Here is a 21,010-nt window from a genome sequence, read left to right as displayed (position 1 = left end):
TTTAATGACAATGCGGAGGCCTCTTGGGTTTGACCACCATGAAGAATTGCAAAGCTTCCGTACGAAAGGCCGCCTTTTATAAGGAACACCCCGTTTTAATGGCAAAGACTTATAAAAAATGAAGACATTGAAGAAGTGAACAGAAAGGAGGGAGGACTCGATCCCCTCGTTGGCTCATCCAATCGCGTTTCAGATGTGGCAGAATTCCCCTGAAAAACAGAAACCACCATCGATTTTGAGTCTTCCGAAAGGCAGATACGTGGTTTTTAATACCTCTCCCTCCCCCTTCAATTCTATTTAGATTCTTTTTTGGGGATGATGCAAAGTTGCAAAAATATTTCATGGAGCCACCCCAGCGGAGTCTTTTGGTGGGTTCCCTGAGTTCTGGCATCACCTGGAAGACCCCGGCGGTTCGGGAGGCCTAACCCGGCTGATCTCCTGCCTTGGAAGGAGAGAGACCGAGACAGCAACGGGGTTCCAAAGATACCTGAGGGCCGGAATCACTCCTGAGTTTCCATGTTTTCTTCCTCCTCCCCAGCGGGCGGCTCTTCCTGGTTCTCTTCCTCCTCTTCCCCTTCCTTCTTTTCCGGCGGCTTCTCGTAAGCCTTCTCCGAAGGGGTCACGATCACGCCTTCCCAGGTGGACATTTCCGTGGCGAGGTCTGCAAAGCAAGGAAGTTCTGTGGTCACGAAGGGGGCCACCCCAGCCTGCCCCTTTAAGCCTCCACACCCCCCCCCCCGTTTCTCGGGTTTTTAAAATAAGATTTTTTTCCCTCCAAAATATATTTATTTATATCTATATCTATATCTATACATAGAGATAGATAGATAGATGATAGATAGATAGATAGGATAGTTAGATAGAGGTGATAGAGATAGATTAGATTAGATTAGATAGATAGATAGATAGATGATAGATAGATAGATATAGATAGATAGATAAGATAGAGGTGATATAGATTAGATAGAGATAGATGATAGATAGATAGGATAGTTAGATAGAGGTGATAGATAGAGATAGATTAGATAGATAGATAGATAGATAGATAGATAGATAGGTGATAGATAGAGATAGATAGATAGATAGATGATGGATAGATAGTGATAGATTGATAGATAGATGATAGATAGATGATAGAGATAGATAGATAGATGATAGCTAGCTAGATGATAGATATAGATAGATAGATAGATGATAGCTAGCTAGCTAGCTAGATGATAGATACCTCTATCTATCTATCTATCACCTATCTATCTATCTAATCTATATCTATCTATCATCTATATCTATCATCTATCTATCTATCACCTATCTACCTCTATCTATCTATCACCTATCTATCTATCTAATCTATCTATCATCTATCTCTATCATCTATCTATCTAATCTATCATCTATCTATCTATATCTATCATCTATCTATCTATCTATCTATCTATCACCTATCTATCTATCATCTATCTATCTATCTAATCTATCTTATCACCTATCTATCATCTATCTATCTAATCTATCTATCTATCTATCACCTATCTATCTAATCTATCTATCATCTATCTATCTATCACGTATCTAATCTATCATCTATATCTATCATCTATCTCTATCATCTATCTATCTCTATCTATCTATCTATCTAATCTATCTATATCTATCATCTATCTATCACCTATCTATCTATCACCTATCTATCTAATCTATCTATCTATCTATCTATCACCTATCTATCTATCTAATCTATCACCTATCTCTATCTATCTATCATCTATCTATCTATCTATCTATCTATCTATCTATCTATCTATCTATCACCCATCTATCTATCTATCTATCTATCTATCTATCTATCTATCACCTATCTATCTATCTAATCTATCACCTATCTATCTATCTATCTATCTATCTATCTATCACCTATCTATCTATCATCTATCTATCACGTATCTATCTAATCTATCTATCATATATCTCTATCATCTATCTATCATCTATCTATCTCTATCTATCTATCTAATCTATCACCTATCTATCTATCTATCTATCTATCTATCTATCTATCTATCTATCACCCATCTATCTATCTATCTATCTATCTATCACCTATCTATCTTATCTATCTATCTATCTAATCTATCTATCACGTATCTATCTAATCTATCATCTATCTATCTATCACGTATCTATCTAATCTATCTATCATCTATCTATCTATCACGTATCTAATCTATCATCTATATCTATCATCTATCTATCATCTATCTATCTATCATCTATCTATCTAATCTATATCTATCTATCATCTATCTATCTATCATCTATCTATCACGTATCTATCTAATCTATCTATCATATATCTCTATCATCTATCTATCATCTATCTATCTCTATCTATCTATCTAATCTATCACCTATCTATCTATCTATCTATCTATCTATCTATCACCCATCTATCTATCTATCTATCTATCACCCATCTATCTATCTATCTATCACCTATCTATCTATCTAATCTATCACCTATCTATCTATCTATCTATCACGTATCTATCTATCATCTATCTAATCTATCACGTATCTATCTAATCTATCATCTATCTATCACGTATCTATCTATCATCTATCTAATCTATCACGTATCTATCTAATCTATCATCTATCTATCACGTATCTATCTAATCTATCATCTATCTATCTATCACGTATCTAATCTATCATCTATATCTATCATCTATCTATCTATCATCTATCTATCTATCACCTATCTATCTTATCTATCTATCTATCTATCTAATCTATCTATCACGTATCTATCTAATCTATCTATCATCTATCTATCTATCACGTATCTAATCTATCATCTATATCTATCATCTATCTATCATCTATCTATCTATCATCTATCTATCTAATCTATATCTATCTATCATCTATCTATCTATCATCTATCTATCACGTATCTATCTAATCTATCTATCATATATCTCTATCATCTATCTATCATCTATCTATCTCTATCTATCTATCTATCTAATCTATCACCTATCTATCTATCTATCTATCTATCACCCATCTATCTATCTATCTATCTATCTATCTATCTATCACCCATCTATCTATCTATCTATCACCTATCTATCTATCTAATCTATCACCTATCTATCTATCTATCTATCTATCTATCTATCAATCTATCACCTATCTATCTATCTATCATCTATCTATCAATCATCTATCTATCTATCACGTATCTATCTATCATCTATCTATCTATCTATCTATCTAAATATCTATCTAATCTATCTATCACCTATCTATCTTATCTATCTAATCTATCTATCATGTATCTATCTATCTATCTAATCTATCTATCACGTATCTATCTAATCTATCATCTATCTATCTATCACGTATCTATCTAATCTATCATCTATCTAAATATCTATCTAATCAATCTATCTATCTCTATCTATCTATCACCTATCTATCTGTTTATCTATCTATCACTTATCTATCTACCTACCTACCTACCTACCTATCATATCTATCTAAATATCTATCTAATCTATCTATCTATCACCTATCTATCTGTCTATCATCTATCTATCTATCTTATCTATCTATCTATCACGTATCTATCTAATCTATCTATCAATTTATAATTTTTGATAGTTTCTATGCATGCAATTCTTTATTCTGAGTATATGCTACTTATCTAATGCTTCCTTCCTCAAAACCTAAATTTTGTCATCTGGGTGTAGCACCATTCATTCCTTCTAGTTTAATTTCTATGTGTATCCACTCGTGACATTTCACCCATACGTTAGAATATTCTGTCTCTTCCTCATCTGTCATTTTCATGGTCAGTCTATTCCGTATTTGCACAGTCCAAGATGTCCACACTTACAGTGGGCCTCTCCCTCTTGGCCGAGGATCTTCCGGTAGCCACCGTGGGAGAGAATGCGCACCAGGGTTTGAGCTGTGTAACAGACCATGTCCTAGGAGGGGAAAAGACGAGAAGGCTGTCTTGAGTAGGGGGCTTCAGACCTGGGCATTTAAGCCCACCTGGCTCTTCCCACTCGACGCTGCCTTCTCTCCTGCTTAAACTCAACAACCTGCATAGAGAATCTCTAAGCCAGGCTTATAAACGAGAGATTCTTAACACCAAGCAAACGACACAACTTTTTAAAACCTGCAAGAAAACTCTAGCGAGCGACACAACTTAAAGCCTGCAACCGTGGTCACACAACAAGGCTGTATTTAAGGGGACAGCGGATGAAACTGCCGTGCAGCATTAACACACCGCTAAGCAAGAGACCAATTTCCTTGTGTGTAAAGCCACATTAGGCAGGGCCCAGGGGAAGAGCCTTCTCTGTGGCGGCCCCGGCCCTCTGGAACCAACTCCCCCCCCCTGGAAATTAGAATTGCCCCCGCCCTCCTTGCCTTTCGTAAGCTCCTTAAAACCCACCTCTGGGGGAACTGAGATACTCTTTCCCCCTAGACCTTTACAATTTATGCATGGTATGTATGTATGATTAGTTTTACAATAAGTGTTTTTTAGTTTTAGTATTGGATTTACATGCTGTTTTCTATTGTTGTTGTTAGCCGCCCCGAGTCTACGGAGAGGGATGGCATACAAATCCAATAAATAAATTTTAAAAAAAACATAATTTCTAATAAAGCTGCAAGTGACACACACACAAAAGCATGTTTAAAATGTGTGACTATATAATTGCTTGGCCAAACAAACATTAAAAAATCCTAACAAAGCTGCAAATGACACACACACAAAAGCATGTAAAATGTGTGATTATAAATAAACAAAGAATTTCTAACAGTTGCAAACGACATATTTGTGACTATATCATCACAAGGTGAGGCTGTATCTAATCGGGACAATCCAGGCGGGTTAAGTGAGGGGATATAGGGGAGGGGCTTGGGCCAGCATTTAGGGTGACCCAATTTAAGGCAAGGTGACCGCAAAGGAGGCTAACCTGTTGCTCCAGGGTCATAACCGTGTGGACTCGGAAATTCCCGCTCTCGCATGGATCGGTGATGCCGACCGAGCCGGGAAGAAACAGCCCCGCAGCCAGGATCTGAAGACAGCGTCTGGGAGGGGGCGGGGGGAATAAAGCAAAGAGATAAGTTTCTCCATGGCTCTTCTTGATCAATAATTCAAATTGTTGCTGTTTTGATCCTCCCCCCAAAACACTAAGTGGAGTGTGGGGTTTATCTCCCCAATTCCAGGAAAACTGATGCTTTAAGGATGACCGGGAAACTTTTTCATCCTTAAAAAAAAGAAAAGCAAAAAGATATCGCGACCCTTAGAAAGGTGTCTGGCAGCCGTACCTGTAAGCTACGTTGAGGGCAAGCGGCTGTCGGGTTGGGTTGTTCATAACTGCATAATGTCCCTGGAATTAGAGAGAGAGAAACAACCTTGGATTCAGCAAGAGGAGAGCTGTCATTTTCACTTCTCTCTGCTTGGCAGCCGAAATCTATCAAGGGTGAATTGGAAAATGGAAATCTCCAGGGCAATCAATGGGATTTAGAATAGAGTAACAGAGTTGGAAGGGACCTTGGAGGTCCTCTAGTTCAACCCCCTACACTTGGGCAGGAAACCCTACACTATTTCAGACAAATGATTATCCAACATCTGCATAAAAGCTTCCAGTGTTGGAGCATTCACAACTTCTGGAGGCAAGTAGTTCCACTGGTTAATTGTTTTCACTGTCAGGAAAAATTTCTCCTTAGTTCTAAGTGGCTTCTCTCCTTGTTCAGCTTCCATCCATTGCTTCTTGTTCTACCCTCAGGGGCTTTGGAGAACAGGTTGACAAAGAAGAGGCAGTCAAGCTATTCCCCCAAAGTAGACTTGGCATCCTCACAGCCCACGTTTTGCCTAAAGAGCAAATATGTGTGTGTGTATATATATTATATATATGTGTGTGTATGTGGGCAAAACGTGGGTTGTGAGGATATATATATCTATATTTACAGCAGCATGAAGCTAACACCTTCAGCTTGATGATGGTGAATGAATATATATATATATATATGTGTGTGTGTTTTTTTATGTCGGATCACCCTGATATATTGAAGGAACATCACAGCTAAAAACATTTGACACACACACACACACACACACACACACACATATACAGTGTTCCCTCGTTTTTCGCGGGAGATGCGTTCCGAGACCACCCACGAAAGTCGAATTTCCGTGAAGTAGAGATGCGGAAGTAAATACACTATTTTTGGCTATGAACAGTATCACAAGCCTTCCCTTAACACTTTAAACCCCTAAATTGCAATTTCCCCTTCCCTTAGCAACCATTTAGATTATTACTCACCATGTTTATTTATTAAAATTTATTAAAAAAATATTTATTAAAGGCGTAGGAAAGTTTGGCGATGACATATGATGTCATCGGCCAGGAAAAACCGTGGTATAGAGAAAAAACCCGCAAAGTATTTTTTAATTAATATTTTTGAAAAACCGTGGTATAGACTTTTCGCGAAGTTTGAACCCGCGAAAATCGAGGGAACACTATATAGCTAAAACTAAGATCAAAAGCAAATGGTTGGCATTTTTTGTCACAAAATCGATTTGCCTAAAATTAAATTATTTGGGCTGAATTTTTCTGACCCCAAGAATCTGCTTCTTACTTGGCTTTTAAATCTCAAGCGAGGTGCGAATTCAAATTTGGGTTCCACACAGCGCAGAGGAAGTGAGGGAAGGCTTGTGTGTAGAAGCCAGGTGCCAAGAAACCCAGTACTTGGGTTTCTCCATTGGGAATTTAAATTTTTGTTCAAACCTCCCCATTTGTTCCGAAACCTACGAGCAAGTCCAGGATCCACGGCGTGAGAGGCTCGAAGCCCGGAAAACGCGTCCTGATGTCCTTTAAGAGACGGATCAAAACTTTCACCCTGGAATGAGAAAAAGAACAGTTGTGATGCAAGACTTGGGACTTGAGGGTTGGCTAGCTTACACTTTGGCAAATGCCACCTTCAAGTAATGCGCCATTAATGACAGCAGACACCAGTTTACGAAGGGAGCGACAGAATGATTTCCTTGGCGTCTTGGAAGATTGGGAAAATAATGTTCGAATGTGGAGAAAAAATTAATCTACAGACAAAATTAAAGGTCCCACAGAGTTGGCCTTCTCCGGGTCCCATCGACCAAACAATGTCGTTTGGCGGGCCCCAGGGGAAGAGCCTTCTCTGTGGTGGCCCCAGCCCTCTGGAACCAACTCCCCCCAGAGATTAGAACGGCCCCCACCCTCCTTGTCTTTCGAAAATTACTTAAGGCCCACCTTTGTCGCCAGGCATGGGGGAGTTAAGTTATCCTTTCCCCCCTAGGCTACTACAAGTTATGCATGGTATGTTTGTGTGTATGTTTGGTTTTTATAATAAGGGTTTTTAGTTGTTTTATTAAATTGGATTGTTACATGTTGTTTTTTATCATTGTTGTTAGCCGCCCCGAGTCTGCGGAGAGGGGCGGCATACAAATCCAATAAATAATAATAAATAATAAATAATAAAGTTGCAATAAGGCAGCCAAAAAACAGGTTAAATGCTGCTATCACTAATCGATTTGTTTTGGGTTTTTTTTTTTAAAGGCGCCTAAAAAGCACATTATTCATGTAGCTATTAAGTTTGTTTTCTTCTAAAGTAATTTCGAGTAGTTATATTTAAAAAGAGACGGCATCTGGAAAATATCCTGTACTTTGTAAGGAAATGAAAATTGACATACAATAAAGAAAAATGGGAAGGGAAGGGCAAAGGTGAAGGGAGAGAGGGGAGGGGAGTGGGAATAGAGGAGAGGAGGGGAGAAAGTCCGAGAGAGAGAGAAGGAAGGAGAGAGGAATGGAGGGAGCGAAAGGGAGGAGCAGGAAAGGGAAAGAGAAGCAAGTGGAGAAGAGAGGAAAGTAGGGGAAAAGGGAAGGAAAGAGGGAAGTCTACAAATCTAATAAATAATAATAATAATAATAATAAAAGTAGAAGATAGGGAGGAAAGGAGAAGGAAAGAAATGGGAAGAGATGGAGGGTCATTCTAAAACTGAAAATGTGATGTATTATAAAGGAAAACACATCATAATTTTTTAATATATATAATCTAGGTTAAACAGAAGTTGAAAACGGCAGGTAAAATACGAAAAGGATAAATGCTGCTTTTGAGGATAGAAAGCAACTCCCTGTTTAAAGAAGAAAAAATAATAACAAACGTACGTGGACTGCGAGGCGTTTTCTTCAAACCAGCGGGCGTGTCGGATGGCAGCCAGGGCGCTCTGCAGCACTTTGATGTCCACTGGGGAGAAAAAGGTGTTTGATGATTCGCTTATTATTATTCTTCGCTTTTAAACCCCTTTGTTTTATTATTTTAATCATAACAGAAAGGTTGAAGTAGATGTTACAGTATAGTAGTATATTAAGGAATTTAAAGGATAAGGTTTTCTGCTTGATTAATTGACTTTAACTGTTTTAATTATATTGTTAAAATAGAAATAAAGAAGTAGATTTTAAATTGTATAACTATATAGCATAGTAGTACTGTATATTAAGAAATTTTAAGTATAAGTTTTTTGTTTAATTGGTTTCAATTATTTTAATTATATTATTAAAATGAAAATATAGAAGTAGATGTTATATTATAGTAGTATATTAAGAAATTTCATGGAAAAGTTTTTGGTGCATTCGAATTGATTCCAATTATTTAGATTACAATGTCAAAAGTAGATGTTATAATACAGTGATCCCCCGCTCGTTGCGAGGGTTCCGTTCCAGGACCCCCCGCAACGAGCGGGTTTTCGCGAAGTAGCGCTGCGGAAGTAAAAACACCATCTGCGCATGTGCAGATGGTGTTTTTACTCCCACAGCGCTAGCGAGGAGCCGAAGATTGGGGGCGGCGCGGCTGTTTGCCGCCGGCATGGAGGGCTTCCTAGCAGCCCCCCAAACCCGGGTTGGGGGCCCGGGGGGCGCTGGCTATCGGCGCTTTCGAGCTGAGTCCGGGAGCGAATTCGCTCCCGGACTCAGCTCGAAAGCGCCGATAACCAGCGCCAAGGAACGGCTTGTCCACGCTGGCTCTCGGCGCTTTCGAGCTGAGTCCGGGAGCGAATTCGCTTCCGGACTCAGCTCAAAAGCAGCGAGAATGAACGGCGTGGGCGGGCGAAGGGCGGGCGGCAGCGAGGAGTTTGCGTGGGCGGTGGGGAAACTCCTCGCTGACGCCAGCAAGAGGGGGAAGACCCAGGGAAGCCGCCCAGCAGCTGATCTCCTGGTTGCCATCTACGCATGCGTGCCCATAGAAAAAACGGGCACGCATGCGTAGATGGTATTTTAACTTCCAGGTTGAAAAATCGCGAAGTAACCTGTTCGCAATGGTTGGGGACGCAATAAACGGGGGATCACAGTATAGTAGTATATCATGAATTAATTTTCTATATTGATCTAAATCACAATTAGACTTTTTTTTTCTGTATTAGCAAGACTTCTATGCTTAGCGGAGCAATGGTAGCTCCTTTAAATGTTGTTTGTATTGTTTGTCTTAAAGAAAAACTAATAAAAATATTATAAAAATGAATAAATAAACCACTTTGTTTTAAGAGATCCCTCAAGGCAGGCTGGAGATTTCCCAAGTTTTCCCGCTGTGCGTGCCCTCTGCTTCCCCTACCAACTCCATCCCCCTCCTCAGCCTAACCCACCCCTTCCTTTCCCGAGGGAGGGGGCGGCCCGTGATCCTTACGGTGAAGCTCGGGGTCCAGCTTGCGGAGGTTGGGGGGCACGGTGGTGATCAGGATTTTCACCGTGGCATCGGCCGAGCTGATCTCGAAGCCTGTCTCGTTGGTCAGCATGGTCAGCACTGAGGAGGAGGATAATTCGTGATCTTACAGATCCCAAGGGGGGGGGGGAGATCTCTGGGAATCCCGAAACGCAGGGTCTGTCGCTTACCTTCTGCGGGGTCCTGAGTCCGGAGGGTCTCCACAACCTTGTTCCCCAAAGCAGCCACCGCTTCCACTGCAGGAGAAGGGAGTGTTCGATACAGAATATCGGGGTGACAACCGCCCCACCCACCCCAAAAAAATCCCACCTTCCTATCTGCCGAGCCCTGAATACCTACACGTGGGCAAGATTTTGAGGATCACAACCAGATCTGCCACGTTGTGACCAGTCATCATGGTGCCTTTTTTGTACGAGCCCACCTGACGGACTTCTTCGATTTGCTGGCGAAAGAAAGAGAGAAGGAATAAAAGATGGAAGGAAAAAATATACAGGATTTTCAGGCAGGGGGCAGAGTGTCGTTTGGGGTGGGGGGCTTGGTTTGCGAGACCACGAGCCTCATATTGCCCTCATTGCTTATTGCGAAATGCAGACGGTCAGTCAAGGACTGAGGACTAAGGAAGCCAACATTCATATATGAGCCATGTTATTGAGTTTTATTATTATTATTATTATTGTTGTTGTTGTTATTATGAGTTTGCAATAACAACTGGTTTGGTTTGTACGTGGTGCTTAAGCAGCAAAGAAAAGTTGTCGTGGATCAAACGTAGGGCTTCCTGCCTGAGCAGAGGGTCAGACTAGAAGACCACCAAGGTCCCTTCCGACTCGGTTATTCTGTATTCTGAGGAGGGGCTTGGACTAGAACAGGGGTATCCAACCTTTTGGGCCTCAGGGACCACCAAGCTCATAATTTTAAGTCCCGCAACACATTTGTAAAATAATAATTGGAGAACTTCCGTTTTATTAATATGAAATACATTATTATTGCTACTAATGTTTTCTTATCATCACCTCCTTTGTCAGTACCACGTACTGTTTTGGTTGGGCATCCAATATATTAAGATAAACCAAACTCAAACTCAACCCTGATAAGACGGAATGGCTGTGGGTTCTGCCTCCCAAGGACAATTCCATCTGTCCATCCATAACCCTGGGGGGGGGGATTATTGACCCCCTCAGAGAGGGTTCACAACTTGGGCGTCCTCCTCGATCCACAGCTCACATTAGAAAAACATCTTTCAGCTGTGGCGAGGGGGACATTTGCCCAGGTTCGCCTGGTGCACCAGTTGTGGCCCTATCTGGACCGGGACTCACTGCTCACAGTCACTCATGCCCTCATCACCTCGAGGTTCGACTACTGTAATGCTCTCTACATGGGGCTACCTTTGAAGAGTGTTCAGAAACTTCAGATCGTGCACAATGCAATCATGGGCTTCCCTAAATATGCCCATGTTACACCAACACTCCAAAGTCTGCATTGGTTGCCGATCAATTTCCGGTCACAATTCAAAGGGTTGGTTATGACCTATAAAGCCCTTCATGGCATCGGACCAGATTATCTCCGGGACCGCCTTCTGCCGCACGAATCCCAGCAACCGATTAGGTCCCACAGAGTTGGCCTTCTCTGAGTCCCGACAACTAAACAATGTCGTTTGGCGGGACCTTCTCTTTGGTGGCCTCGACCCTCTGGAACCAGCTCCCCCCGGAAATTAGAACTGCCCCCACCCTCCTTGCCTTTCGTAAACTTCTTAAAACCCACCTCTGCCGTCAGACATGGGGAAACTGAGATATTCTTTCCCCCTAGGCCTCTACAATTTATGCATGGTATGTTTGTGTGTATGTTTGCTTTTAAAATAAGGGTTTTTTACTGATTTTTAAATTATTAGATTTGTTGTACATTGTTTTATTGTTGTTGTGAGCCGCCCCGAGTCTGCGGAGAGGGGCGGCATACAAATCTGATTAATAATAATAATAATAATAATAATAATAATAATAATAGATTGTTAGAAGGAAATAATGATGTTGTTTTTAGAGCCAGGCAGCAATTATGGGCTGGGTTGCAATTTGGTAATATATGGGAGGCAGATGTGCTGCTCTCAGTTACATTCCATTGTTACATTCTCATTTTGCTGTTGCTCTGCGTTATGTACTGATGCCTTATCATGTAATGTTGGTTATTGTTTATATATGCTGGTTAAGAATATGCTAAGAGCTGTGTGCAAACTATTGCATAGAATATACTAAGAGCTGTGTGCCAGAAACTGTATAGAATATCCTCCTACTTATGACTGTATGACTGTAACTTGTTGCTTGTATCCTTATGATTTATATTAATATTGTTTCCTGATTGCTTATTTGTACCCTATGACAATCATGAAGTGTTTTGCCTCATGATTCTTGACAAATCTATATTTTCTTTTATGCACACTGAGAGCATCTGCACCAAAGACAAATCCCTTGTGTGTCCAATCACACTTGGCCAATAAGGAATTCTATTCTATTCTAGTTCTATTCTATGAAATGCACCTATTTAATATAACAAAATTATAAATGCTTATTTAATCATAACAAAATCATTAAAGGTTTAATCGTAACAAAATTTCACGAAAATTTTCTGATGACCCACCAGTTGTTGACCTGTGGACTAAAAGACCTCCAAGGTCCCTTCCTGCTCTGTTTTTCCATTAAACGTGGCTACAGTGTTAACTGTAACTACAACTGAAGTTATGTCCTGGGCCGCAACACAAGAAACTCACTTCCAGCCTTGTAAATGTACTTTATCAACTACTTTCATGAACCTTTGTCTGGGCTGAATGCTGGTTTGTTATGCTGGCTTGGTAAACACACCCGTTCTCCCCACGCCTCTTTAGGGAGAAGAAAAAAGAATCTCACCACTTCAAACGTTCCTGGGGCCACAATCAGGTTCTCGATCACATTGTTGATCTTGGTGACCAGTGACAGAATAGAGGCCTAATTTGGGAGAGAAAAAGAAAAGAGGAGCGTTGGAAAGGTTTAAATTTTCCATCTCTCTCAGCATCTTCAAAATAGGGAAATTAAGAGTTGCACTCAAATTTTTAAGTTCCCGTCCTCAACCAACAATGTTTTTTTTAAAAAATAAAATCTTGTGTGGCAAGAGGAGGGGGGGCACACCTGTTCAGCAGGCGATGGCGCGAGATCCTGGTTCCTCTTCAACAAGGCTTCACTCAAAGTGGTTTCATCAGGAGCCGGCTTGACTCGGGGAAAAGCCATCTCGCACTGGAGGCAGAAAAGAGTCTCGTTTAGGGAGGGGATTTCGGGTCCCCCCTCCCCTGCCCACACCTCCTGCCCTTTAGAAGGCCCAGTTTGATCGTTTTTAAAAAAATGAGTTTTCCAAAACCACCCTTGGAGGCAGCCAGGCCCACTTACCACATAGAAGTCGAAGGGGATGTGAGGCACGAAAGGCCGGAACCTGGAAGAGAGGAAAGAGGGAGGCTTCACACCTGCCTTGCCTGATTCCCCTTTGAGGGTAATCTGTGTGTCAGGGTTATTATTATTTTATTATTTATTAGATTTGCATGCCGCCCCTCTCCGCAGACTTACCAGGGTTCCAGGTAAGACACCCATAGCAAGCCAAACTTATTGGGCTGGCACAAACCTGGTGAAAACTGACTCTGAAGTTTCCCGCAGTTTTCACCTACCGTATTTTCCTGACTATAAGATGCCTACCTAAATTTTGAAGAGGAAAACAACAGCAAAAAAAAGTTTTGGGCCTCTGTGTGCCCCATTTGGGGCCTTTTCTGGGGAAAGAGGAAGAGGGGAAGAGCCTTCTCTGTGGCGGCCCCGGCCCTCTGGAACCAACTCCCCCGGAGATTAGAACTGCCCCCACCCTCCTTGTCTTTCGTAAACTACTCAAGACTCATTTATACCGCCAGGCATGGGGGAGTTGAGATAGCTCTTCCCCCTAGGCCATTACAAGTTATGCATGGTATGTTTGGTTTTATAATAGGGGTTTTTAGTCGTTTTTTATTATTGGGTTGTACATGTTGTGTTTATTATTGTTGTTAGCCGCCCCGAGTCTGCGGAGAGGGGCGGCATACAAATCCAATAAATTATTATTAAATTATTATTATTTTCTCAGCCCTTTTCCAGCCTTTTTTCTACCCATTTATAAATAAAATAAAATAAAGGCCGGGAAAAAGCCTAAAAATGGGTTGGAAACCCCCCCCCCCAAAACAAGTCTGAAAAAGGCCCAAAACGGGGCATGTGCAGCCCCCCCCCCCCCCGAAAAAAAAAAAAAAGGTTGGCGGCTGGGAAGGGCTTTGGCAGTATTTTATCTATAAGAAGCCCACATATTCCCCCTCCCCTTTTGGGAGAAAAAAAATGTGTGTCTTGCAGTTCGAAAAATACGATAATTAAAATTATTTTTTCCTCAACCCCAATCAGTCACATGGTCCAATCAAAGAGCCCTCTGGGTGCCTGGTGACCTCGCTCCTCCTTCCAGGTGTCTGAACGTCCTTGGTTCCCAAGAGAAAGTACTTTGTTTCAACCACACAACCCCAGCTGTCTTTAATCCCCCACCCTCCCTCTTCCTCAGCTCTAAGGTGGCAGCACTGAAGTGCCAAGACGGCTTTCAGCCTGGGCAGCTTCGCGGTTGACACTGTGTTGGCTTCCAGGACAGGGCTGAAAAAAAGAAGAATTTAAGCTCTTCTACCCTGTTCTTCTGGACAGACGGTCCTGAGGATGGAGACAGAATTCATGGGGCAATGTGCTGAGGTCACCAAATGGACAGAAAACAAAAATACTGATGGATACACAATGGATGCAATACAATATATAAAAGTACAACAGATGGAAACTAATCAAGAGGAGAAGCAACCTAGAACTAAGGAGAAATTTCCTGACACAGACGGTAACTATCAGTGAAACTACTTGCCACCAGAAGCTTCCAACATTGGTTTTTAAGAAGAGATTGGACAACCATTTGTCTAGAAGAGTATAGGGTCTCCTGGAATAATATAGGCCTATATGGGGCTGGACTAGAAGACCTCCAAGGTCCCTTTTATTATTGTTATTATTATTATTTATTAGATTTGTATGCTATCCCTCTCCGAACACCTGGCACTATTTTGGCAGTATTCTGATTAATTTTGGCTTTTTAAAAGTTTGGCACAGAAATGTGGCATTCAAGTAAATTTGGTTAAAACTGAGCTATATATGAGAAGCGGCTAACTAACTGCCATCTTTCAAGATGCCACCAAACTGAAACGTTTGTTAACTCCTATTATTTTATATTTTATTTCTATTGTTGAGTCTTCGGAGAAGGGCAGCATAGAAACCCAAACAAATAAAAGAAGAATCAGATGACTATAAAACATGGGCAAAATTTTATGATTGGCTAAAAAAAATAAATAAATAAGAATTTATGCAAAGCAACATGTGAAATAAAAGAATTCAAAAATTAATATTATGTAAAAGAAGTGTAATTCTCTGATCAAATATCCAAAAAAAAATAGTGGGGAAACTTTCATTGCCCAAATGTTGTATATACAGTGGTACCTCATGATACGAACCCCTTGTCTTACGAACAACCCGAGATACGAACCCGGGGTTCAGAAAAATTTTGCCTCTTCTTACCAACTGTTTTCTTCTTACGAACCCCCGCCTCCGCCGCCACCAAGAAGCCCCACCGCCCGGCTGTCACCTTTTAAAACAGCCGGGGGGGGCTTCCCACGTCTTACTAAACCCGAATGCCAAACCCGAACTTCCAGGTTCGGCGTTGGGAGGCCTCCGAGAAGCCCCCCGGCTGTTTTAAAAGGTGACAGCCCGGCGGCAGGGCTTCCCAGCAACCTCCCGAACCCGGAAGTTCGGCAAAAGTTCGGGAGGCTGCTGGGAAGCCCCGCAGCCCGGCTGTCACTTTTTCTGTCACTTTTTAAAACAGCGGGAGGCTTCCCAGCAGCCTCCTGAACCCGAACGCCAAACCCTCCACGCACTTCGCCCTGAATGCCTCCTGGCTCAAGCCGCCGGTGGCAGACCGCCTTTGGGTTTTCGTCTCGGGGGGGAGCAGGAGGACCTTCCTAACTCCCTCCCCACTGAGACGAAAACCCAAAGGTGGTCTGCTGCCGCCCGCTTGAACAAGGAGACATTCAGGGTGAAGTGCGAGCTTCCCATTCCCCCACGCACTGAATGCCTCCTGGCTCAAGCGGGCGGCAGCAGATAGATAGCTAGATAGATAGATAGATAGATAGATAGATAGATAGATAGGCAGGCAGGCAAGCAGGCAGGCAGCAGCCCCCTCCTCAGGAAACAGCAGAAAGGTAAGGCCAATTCTTACAACCGGGCAGTGTTAAATTTCCATAGCTGAAAATTGTGACCAATCTTTATATTTTAGAGTCAAAAAGCAGGCCATGTTCCCTAGGCTTGCTGCTCTGGGTCTAGGCATCCCTTTGTTAAGCAACCCAACTGGCCCCCAAAGTATTTACCCGCTGCCAGGGCCTCCCCGAGACCCAAAGCGTCCACCACGTCCACGGCCTCGGTCGCCCCTGAAAGAAACAGAGGAGGGGGGAAAAGATTAGTAATCTGTAGATCCTTCATGTACGTCAAGGGGAAGCATTGCTGCATGTGGGAGAGCTTGAAATTTTAAAGAGGGCTTTTGCAGCCCCCACCCCACCCCAAAGGGTCTCTCGTGATGGCACAGCTCGGCTAAATGTCTTTATTTTTATTTTCTTTTCTTGATAACGAACTCTCCCATCCGCTCAACCTCTTCTGGCTTTCCCCACAACCACCCGGAGGCTGGAAGGTTCGACCTCGCTTCCTGGGGCCTGGAGGAGAGCCAGCCGCCCCTCCTCTGGGCTCCTCCTGAGGGACCCCCAGACCCCCAACACGCCCCCTTGCCTTCCGGACAGAACCTTGCAAGATCAGGCGGAGGAGGAGGAGGGTCCATTGCATTCAGCTAATCCAACACCTCTTCAAAGCATAAAACAAGGCAAGGAGATGCAGTTCGTTCTTCTCTGGACGTCTCAGGGTCCCAGCATCTGGCATTTTTAGAGGGGAGGGGGTCCATCTTGTCTGCAGGGCTTCCATCCCCTGCTTGCTCCACACCAACAGACAGTACCCCCTCCCCTCCGTGGTTTCTTTTGGGTGGGGGGAGGAAGAGATAGAGCCTCTGCAAGCCCAACACCAGGACCCCCAAAGAACAGGTTTCCTTCTGTTTCCTGACACCCCCCAAAAGAGTACATGCACACCCCTTTTCAACCATTCTGAGGAGGGGGCTTTATCCCAGGCCAGCCAAAGACAGCGGACTTACATTTGATCCAAAGGGGGGGGGGACACCAAGGGAGATAAGCAGTGAAGAAATATGAAATGTGAATACAAACAAACTCATAAATCATAAAGACTGCTGACTTTGGATTCTAGCTTCCCCTAATTTGGGGGTCCTGCCCACCCCCAGGAAGCCACCAATAGTTAACTGAGCAAAGGGCATCTAGGATTTCTGTAGGGGGGGGCAATCTCCAAATACAGCAACTTTAAACTTAAGATGTTTGTGGACTTTATCTCCCAGAATTCCTCAAGTCAGCATCTAGGTTTATTTAGATTCCAAACCAAGATTTTAGAGCTAGGATGGCTTTGAGGAGGCGGAGGGGTGCATGAAACAAGCATTTGAGGGGTGAGGGGGAGTATTTTCTCCTGTCAGAGTTGTGGATATTCCCTTCCACTAGCACAGACGGGGCAGGGGATTCTGGGATGTGAAGTCCAAATGCCCCTACAGGAAAGCAAGTAAACAAACCTTGAACAGGAGGGGTGTTATCCCAGAACCAAGGAGGAGAAAATGAGAGGAATTCAATAGGAAAGTTTTGCAAATCCACAACCATTATAATCATAAGTATTATTATTGGGTTGTCACTATTAGTGATAATCATTTTGGAAATGTGGAATTATTATAATCATAATTACAAGTATTACCAGTGTTATCATTATTGTTTTATCACTATTAATAATAATCATTTTGGGAATTTGCAGAATTATAATAATCATAAGTATTATCATTTTGTCATTATTGATAATTAATCATTTTGGAAATCCAGCATTATAATCATAAGTGTTATGGTCATCATTTGTTATCACTATTAATGATACCAGTAATCATTGTGGGAATCGAGCATTATAATAATAAGTATTACCATTTTGTCATTATCGCTATTAATAATGAGTGACCATTTTGGAAATCCAGAATTATAGTCATAAGTATCATCATTTTGTTATTACTATTAATGATAATCATTTTGGAAATCCAGAATTATTATAATCATAATTACAAATATCAGCATTATCATTGTTTTATCACTATTAATGATAATCATTTTGGGAATTAGCAGAGTTGTAATAATCACATTACTGTATTATCATTTTATCATTAATGACAATGATTTTTGGAATCCAGAATTATAATAATCATTATTATCATTATTATTTTGTCATTATCACTATTAATGATAATCATTTTCGGAATCCAGAATTATAATAATCATAAGTATTATCATTATCCCTATTAATCATAGAATCATAGAGTTGGAGGGGACCTCCAGGGTCCAACCCCCTGCTCAATGCAGGATTCATTAAACCATCCCAGAAAGATGACTGTCCTAATGATGGGTTATCATTTTGGAAATCCAGAATTATAGTCATAATTCTAAGTACGTATTATCATTTTGTTATCCCTATTAACGATAACCATTCTGGAAATCCAGAATTATGGATATAATGATACTTATAATCATTTTGTTATCCCTATTAATGATAAATAATCATTTTGGAAATCCAGAATTATGGATATAATGATACTTATAATCATTTTGTTATCCCTATTAATGATAAATAATCATTTTGGAAATCCAGAATTATGGATATAATGATACTTATAATCATTTTGTTATCCCTATTAATGATAAATAATCATTTTGGGAATCCAGAATTACTATAATCATAATAATGATTATTATTGTTTCGTTACTATTATCACTATTAATGACAGAATTATTACCATCATTACCATTATCATTATCCTTTATTATTATGAACATGAAGAGCAACCACTATCAAAAGGCCTCTCCTGCGCCCCCCACCCTCGTCAGATAGACTGCTGTTGTTTTTGGAGGCCCTACTTTTGCTCTTTTTTTCCCTCCCTCATCCACCCACCCTGGACTACAACTCCCATCAAGATTCTCTCGGGGGCGACGGGAGTTTAGGCAAGGCCCAGCCGAAAGCGACGGGGGTTGGGGACAATGGGAGTTGTAGTCCTTTCACGTGCTTAATTTTCCCCCTCCCCCCCCAGCTGAGGAAGGAAGGCAGGCCTCGGTTTTTTTTCCCCATCTCCTCCGGCCTCACCTCATGTCTCTCCCGTAAAGGAAGCACGGTCTCCGCTCCGGCTGAGGCGGGGGAAACGATTCCCGGCGGCTCGCGCTCGAAAGAAGGGGAAAAAAGAAAAGCCTGAGAGAAAAGCCACCCGGTCTCCTCAGGCACTCGCCGCTTCGCGCACTTCGCAACAAGCCTCGCCGCGATTGGACCGCGCGGCTTAGTAAGCGAGCTCTCTACGGGTTGTTCTGACCCCTGACCCGTTGTAACCAATCGGGCTTGGCTTTTGCCCCCCTCCGCCTTTCTTTTGAAAGCTATTGGTCGTTCTGTCTGTCTGTCCCGTTGAACGCCGCTTATCCCAATAAGGGGAAACTGTAGCCAATAGCGGGAATGCGTCAACCAATCCCAAAGAGAGTCATGGGCGGGCGATTCCAACTGTGGACGCATGCGCGGGGCGGGAAACCTGGACTTTCCATAAGAAACCTCATTGAAGCCCGAAAGTGTTTAGTGCGCATGTGCGTAGATTCTTCATAATAGGATGAAAAGAGAGCATTTTCACCAAGAAGCAGAGTGGCGCAGCGGAAGCGTGCTGGGCCCATAACCCAGAGGTCGATGGATCGAAACCATCCTCTGCTAATTTTTTTTTTCTTTTTTTCCCCTCCTTCCTAAATTGTCCAAGATAATTTTAAGATAAATTCAGAAAAGCCGATGCACATTTTGCTTTAATCCTTCAGCTTGACGCTTGGCTTATTACTCTTGCGTTTAAGGATTTAACTTTTGCATTCTGGTCATTCCTTTGATACAGCCAGACTGGGAAAAGTGCATCATGGAAAGAGAAATTTCCTTTTTTTAAAAAACTTTACTTTCCCTCCATGTGCATCTGGGTTTGTTTACTTGGGTCTTTCCACCAGCTCTGCTTCCCCCCACCCATATCTGGGAATCTTTTTATTTTAGATGTTAATTTTTTTAAAAAAAAAATTCCTTTATCTTGCATTAAACTGGTAACGTTAAGTGAGTTTAAAGCTGATTTTTCTTTGTGTCATCTGGGGAGTTGTAGATGTGCATAATCCAGGTTTATTTTTCTTCAATTTTTTAAAAAGTGAAAATTCTGCTTTTCATAATAGCTGGAGGAAGTAACCAGTTGAACTCAGAAGCTAGCTCCATTAATCCATTCAGAGGGGCATCTTGTTTTTTTGCATAATCTCCTGTTGGTGCCTGATCCCTAATCTAAAACTCAATTCCTGCTTTTCTTCCTTTTAATATTTCAATTCCCTCCCAGCCCAACCTCTGGGTGAAATTAGTGCAGTGCCAAAGGGTGGTCGGTAGAGGGCGAGCTTGCTCTTCCCATCATTTCTTAACCTCTTTTTGGCAGGGCTATCTATCTATCTATCTATCTATCTATCTATCTATCTATCTATCTATCTATCTATCTCTATCATCTTTTCATCTACCTACCTACCTATCTACCCATCTATCTTTATATCTATCTTCTATCTATGTCTATCTATCTTTATAATCAATCTACCTAATTTTTCTTCTAATCTGTCTTTGTCTCCATCCTATCAGGACAGACTTCATGAACTCAATCTGTATAATCTTGAGGACAGAAGGGAAAGGAGGGACATGATCGAAATATTTAAATACGTTAAAGGATTAAATAAGGTACAGGGGGGAAGTGTTTTTAATAGGAAAGTGAACCCAAGAACAAGGGGCCACAATCTGAGAGGTTAGTTGGGGCAAAGATCAGAAGCAACATGAGAAAATATTTGACTGAGAGTAGTAGATGCTTGGAACAAACTTCCAGCAGACATGGTTGGTAAATACTAACTGGAAATAGTAAAAAGGCAGTAAAAAGGCAGACTAGATGGACCATGAGGTCTTTTTCTGCCATCAATCTTCTATGTTTCTATTTCTC

The 21,010-nt window shown here is 41.7% G+C and overlaps 1 protein-coding gene and 1 non-coding gene across 3 annotated transcripts; one reads left to right on the top strand and one right to left on the bottom strand.

Annotated features, from left to right (window-relative positions):
- Window positions 1-74: 74 nt before the first annotated feature.
- Window positions 75-19,436, bottom strand: ILF2 (interleukin enhancer binding factor 2). Of its 2 annotated transcripts, XM_070766255.1 has the most exons (16): window positions 19,129-19,341; window positions 16,653-16,778; window positions 16,227-16,286; window positions 13,174-13,216; window positions 12,919-13,023; window positions 12,661-12,738; window positions 10,109-10,211; window positions 9,940-10,005; window positions 9,734-9,850; window positions 8,224-8,302; window positions 6,834-6,921; window positions 5,347-5,408; window positions 4,992-5,106; window positions 3,905-3,995; window positions 488-661; window positions 75-209 (listed from the first exon to the last, which is right to left on the bottom strand). In XM_070766255.1, exons 2-15 carry the CDS (start codon window positions 16,685-16,687, stop codon window positions 501-503), a joined length of 1,203 nt encoding a protein of 400 aa, XP_070622356.1. In that variant the 5' UTR covers window positions 16,688-16,778; window positions 19,129-19,341; the 3' UTR covers window positions 75-209; window positions 488-500. The 2 variants fall into 2 exon arrangements, with proteins under 2 accessions (XP_070622356.1, XP_070622357.1); XM_070766256.1 differs by lacking the exon at window positions 16,653-16,778 and having other exon boundaries at window positions 19,129-19,436.
- Window positions 19,437-19,659: 223 nt separating this feature from the next.
- On the top strand, window positions 19,660-19,731 carry TRNAM-CAU (transfer RNA methionine (anticodon CAU)). Its single transcript has one exon. It is a non-coding gene; the product is annotated as a tRNA-Met (tRNA).
- The last annotated feature ends 1,279 nt before the right edge of the window (window positions 19,732-21,010 follow it).

The sequence above is a fragment of the Erythrolamprus reginae genome, chromosome 13 (assembly GCF_031021105.1).
Source record: "Erythrolamprus reginae isolate rEryReg1 chromosome 13, rEryReg1.hap1, whole genome shotgun sequence".
Lineage (NCBI taxonomy): Eukaryota > Metazoa > Chordata > Lepidosauria > Squamata > Dipsadidae > Erythrolamprus > Erythrolamprus reginae.
Note: the sequence above shows the minus strand (reverse complement) of the source record. Positions and strands in the feature narration are given on the sequence as shown.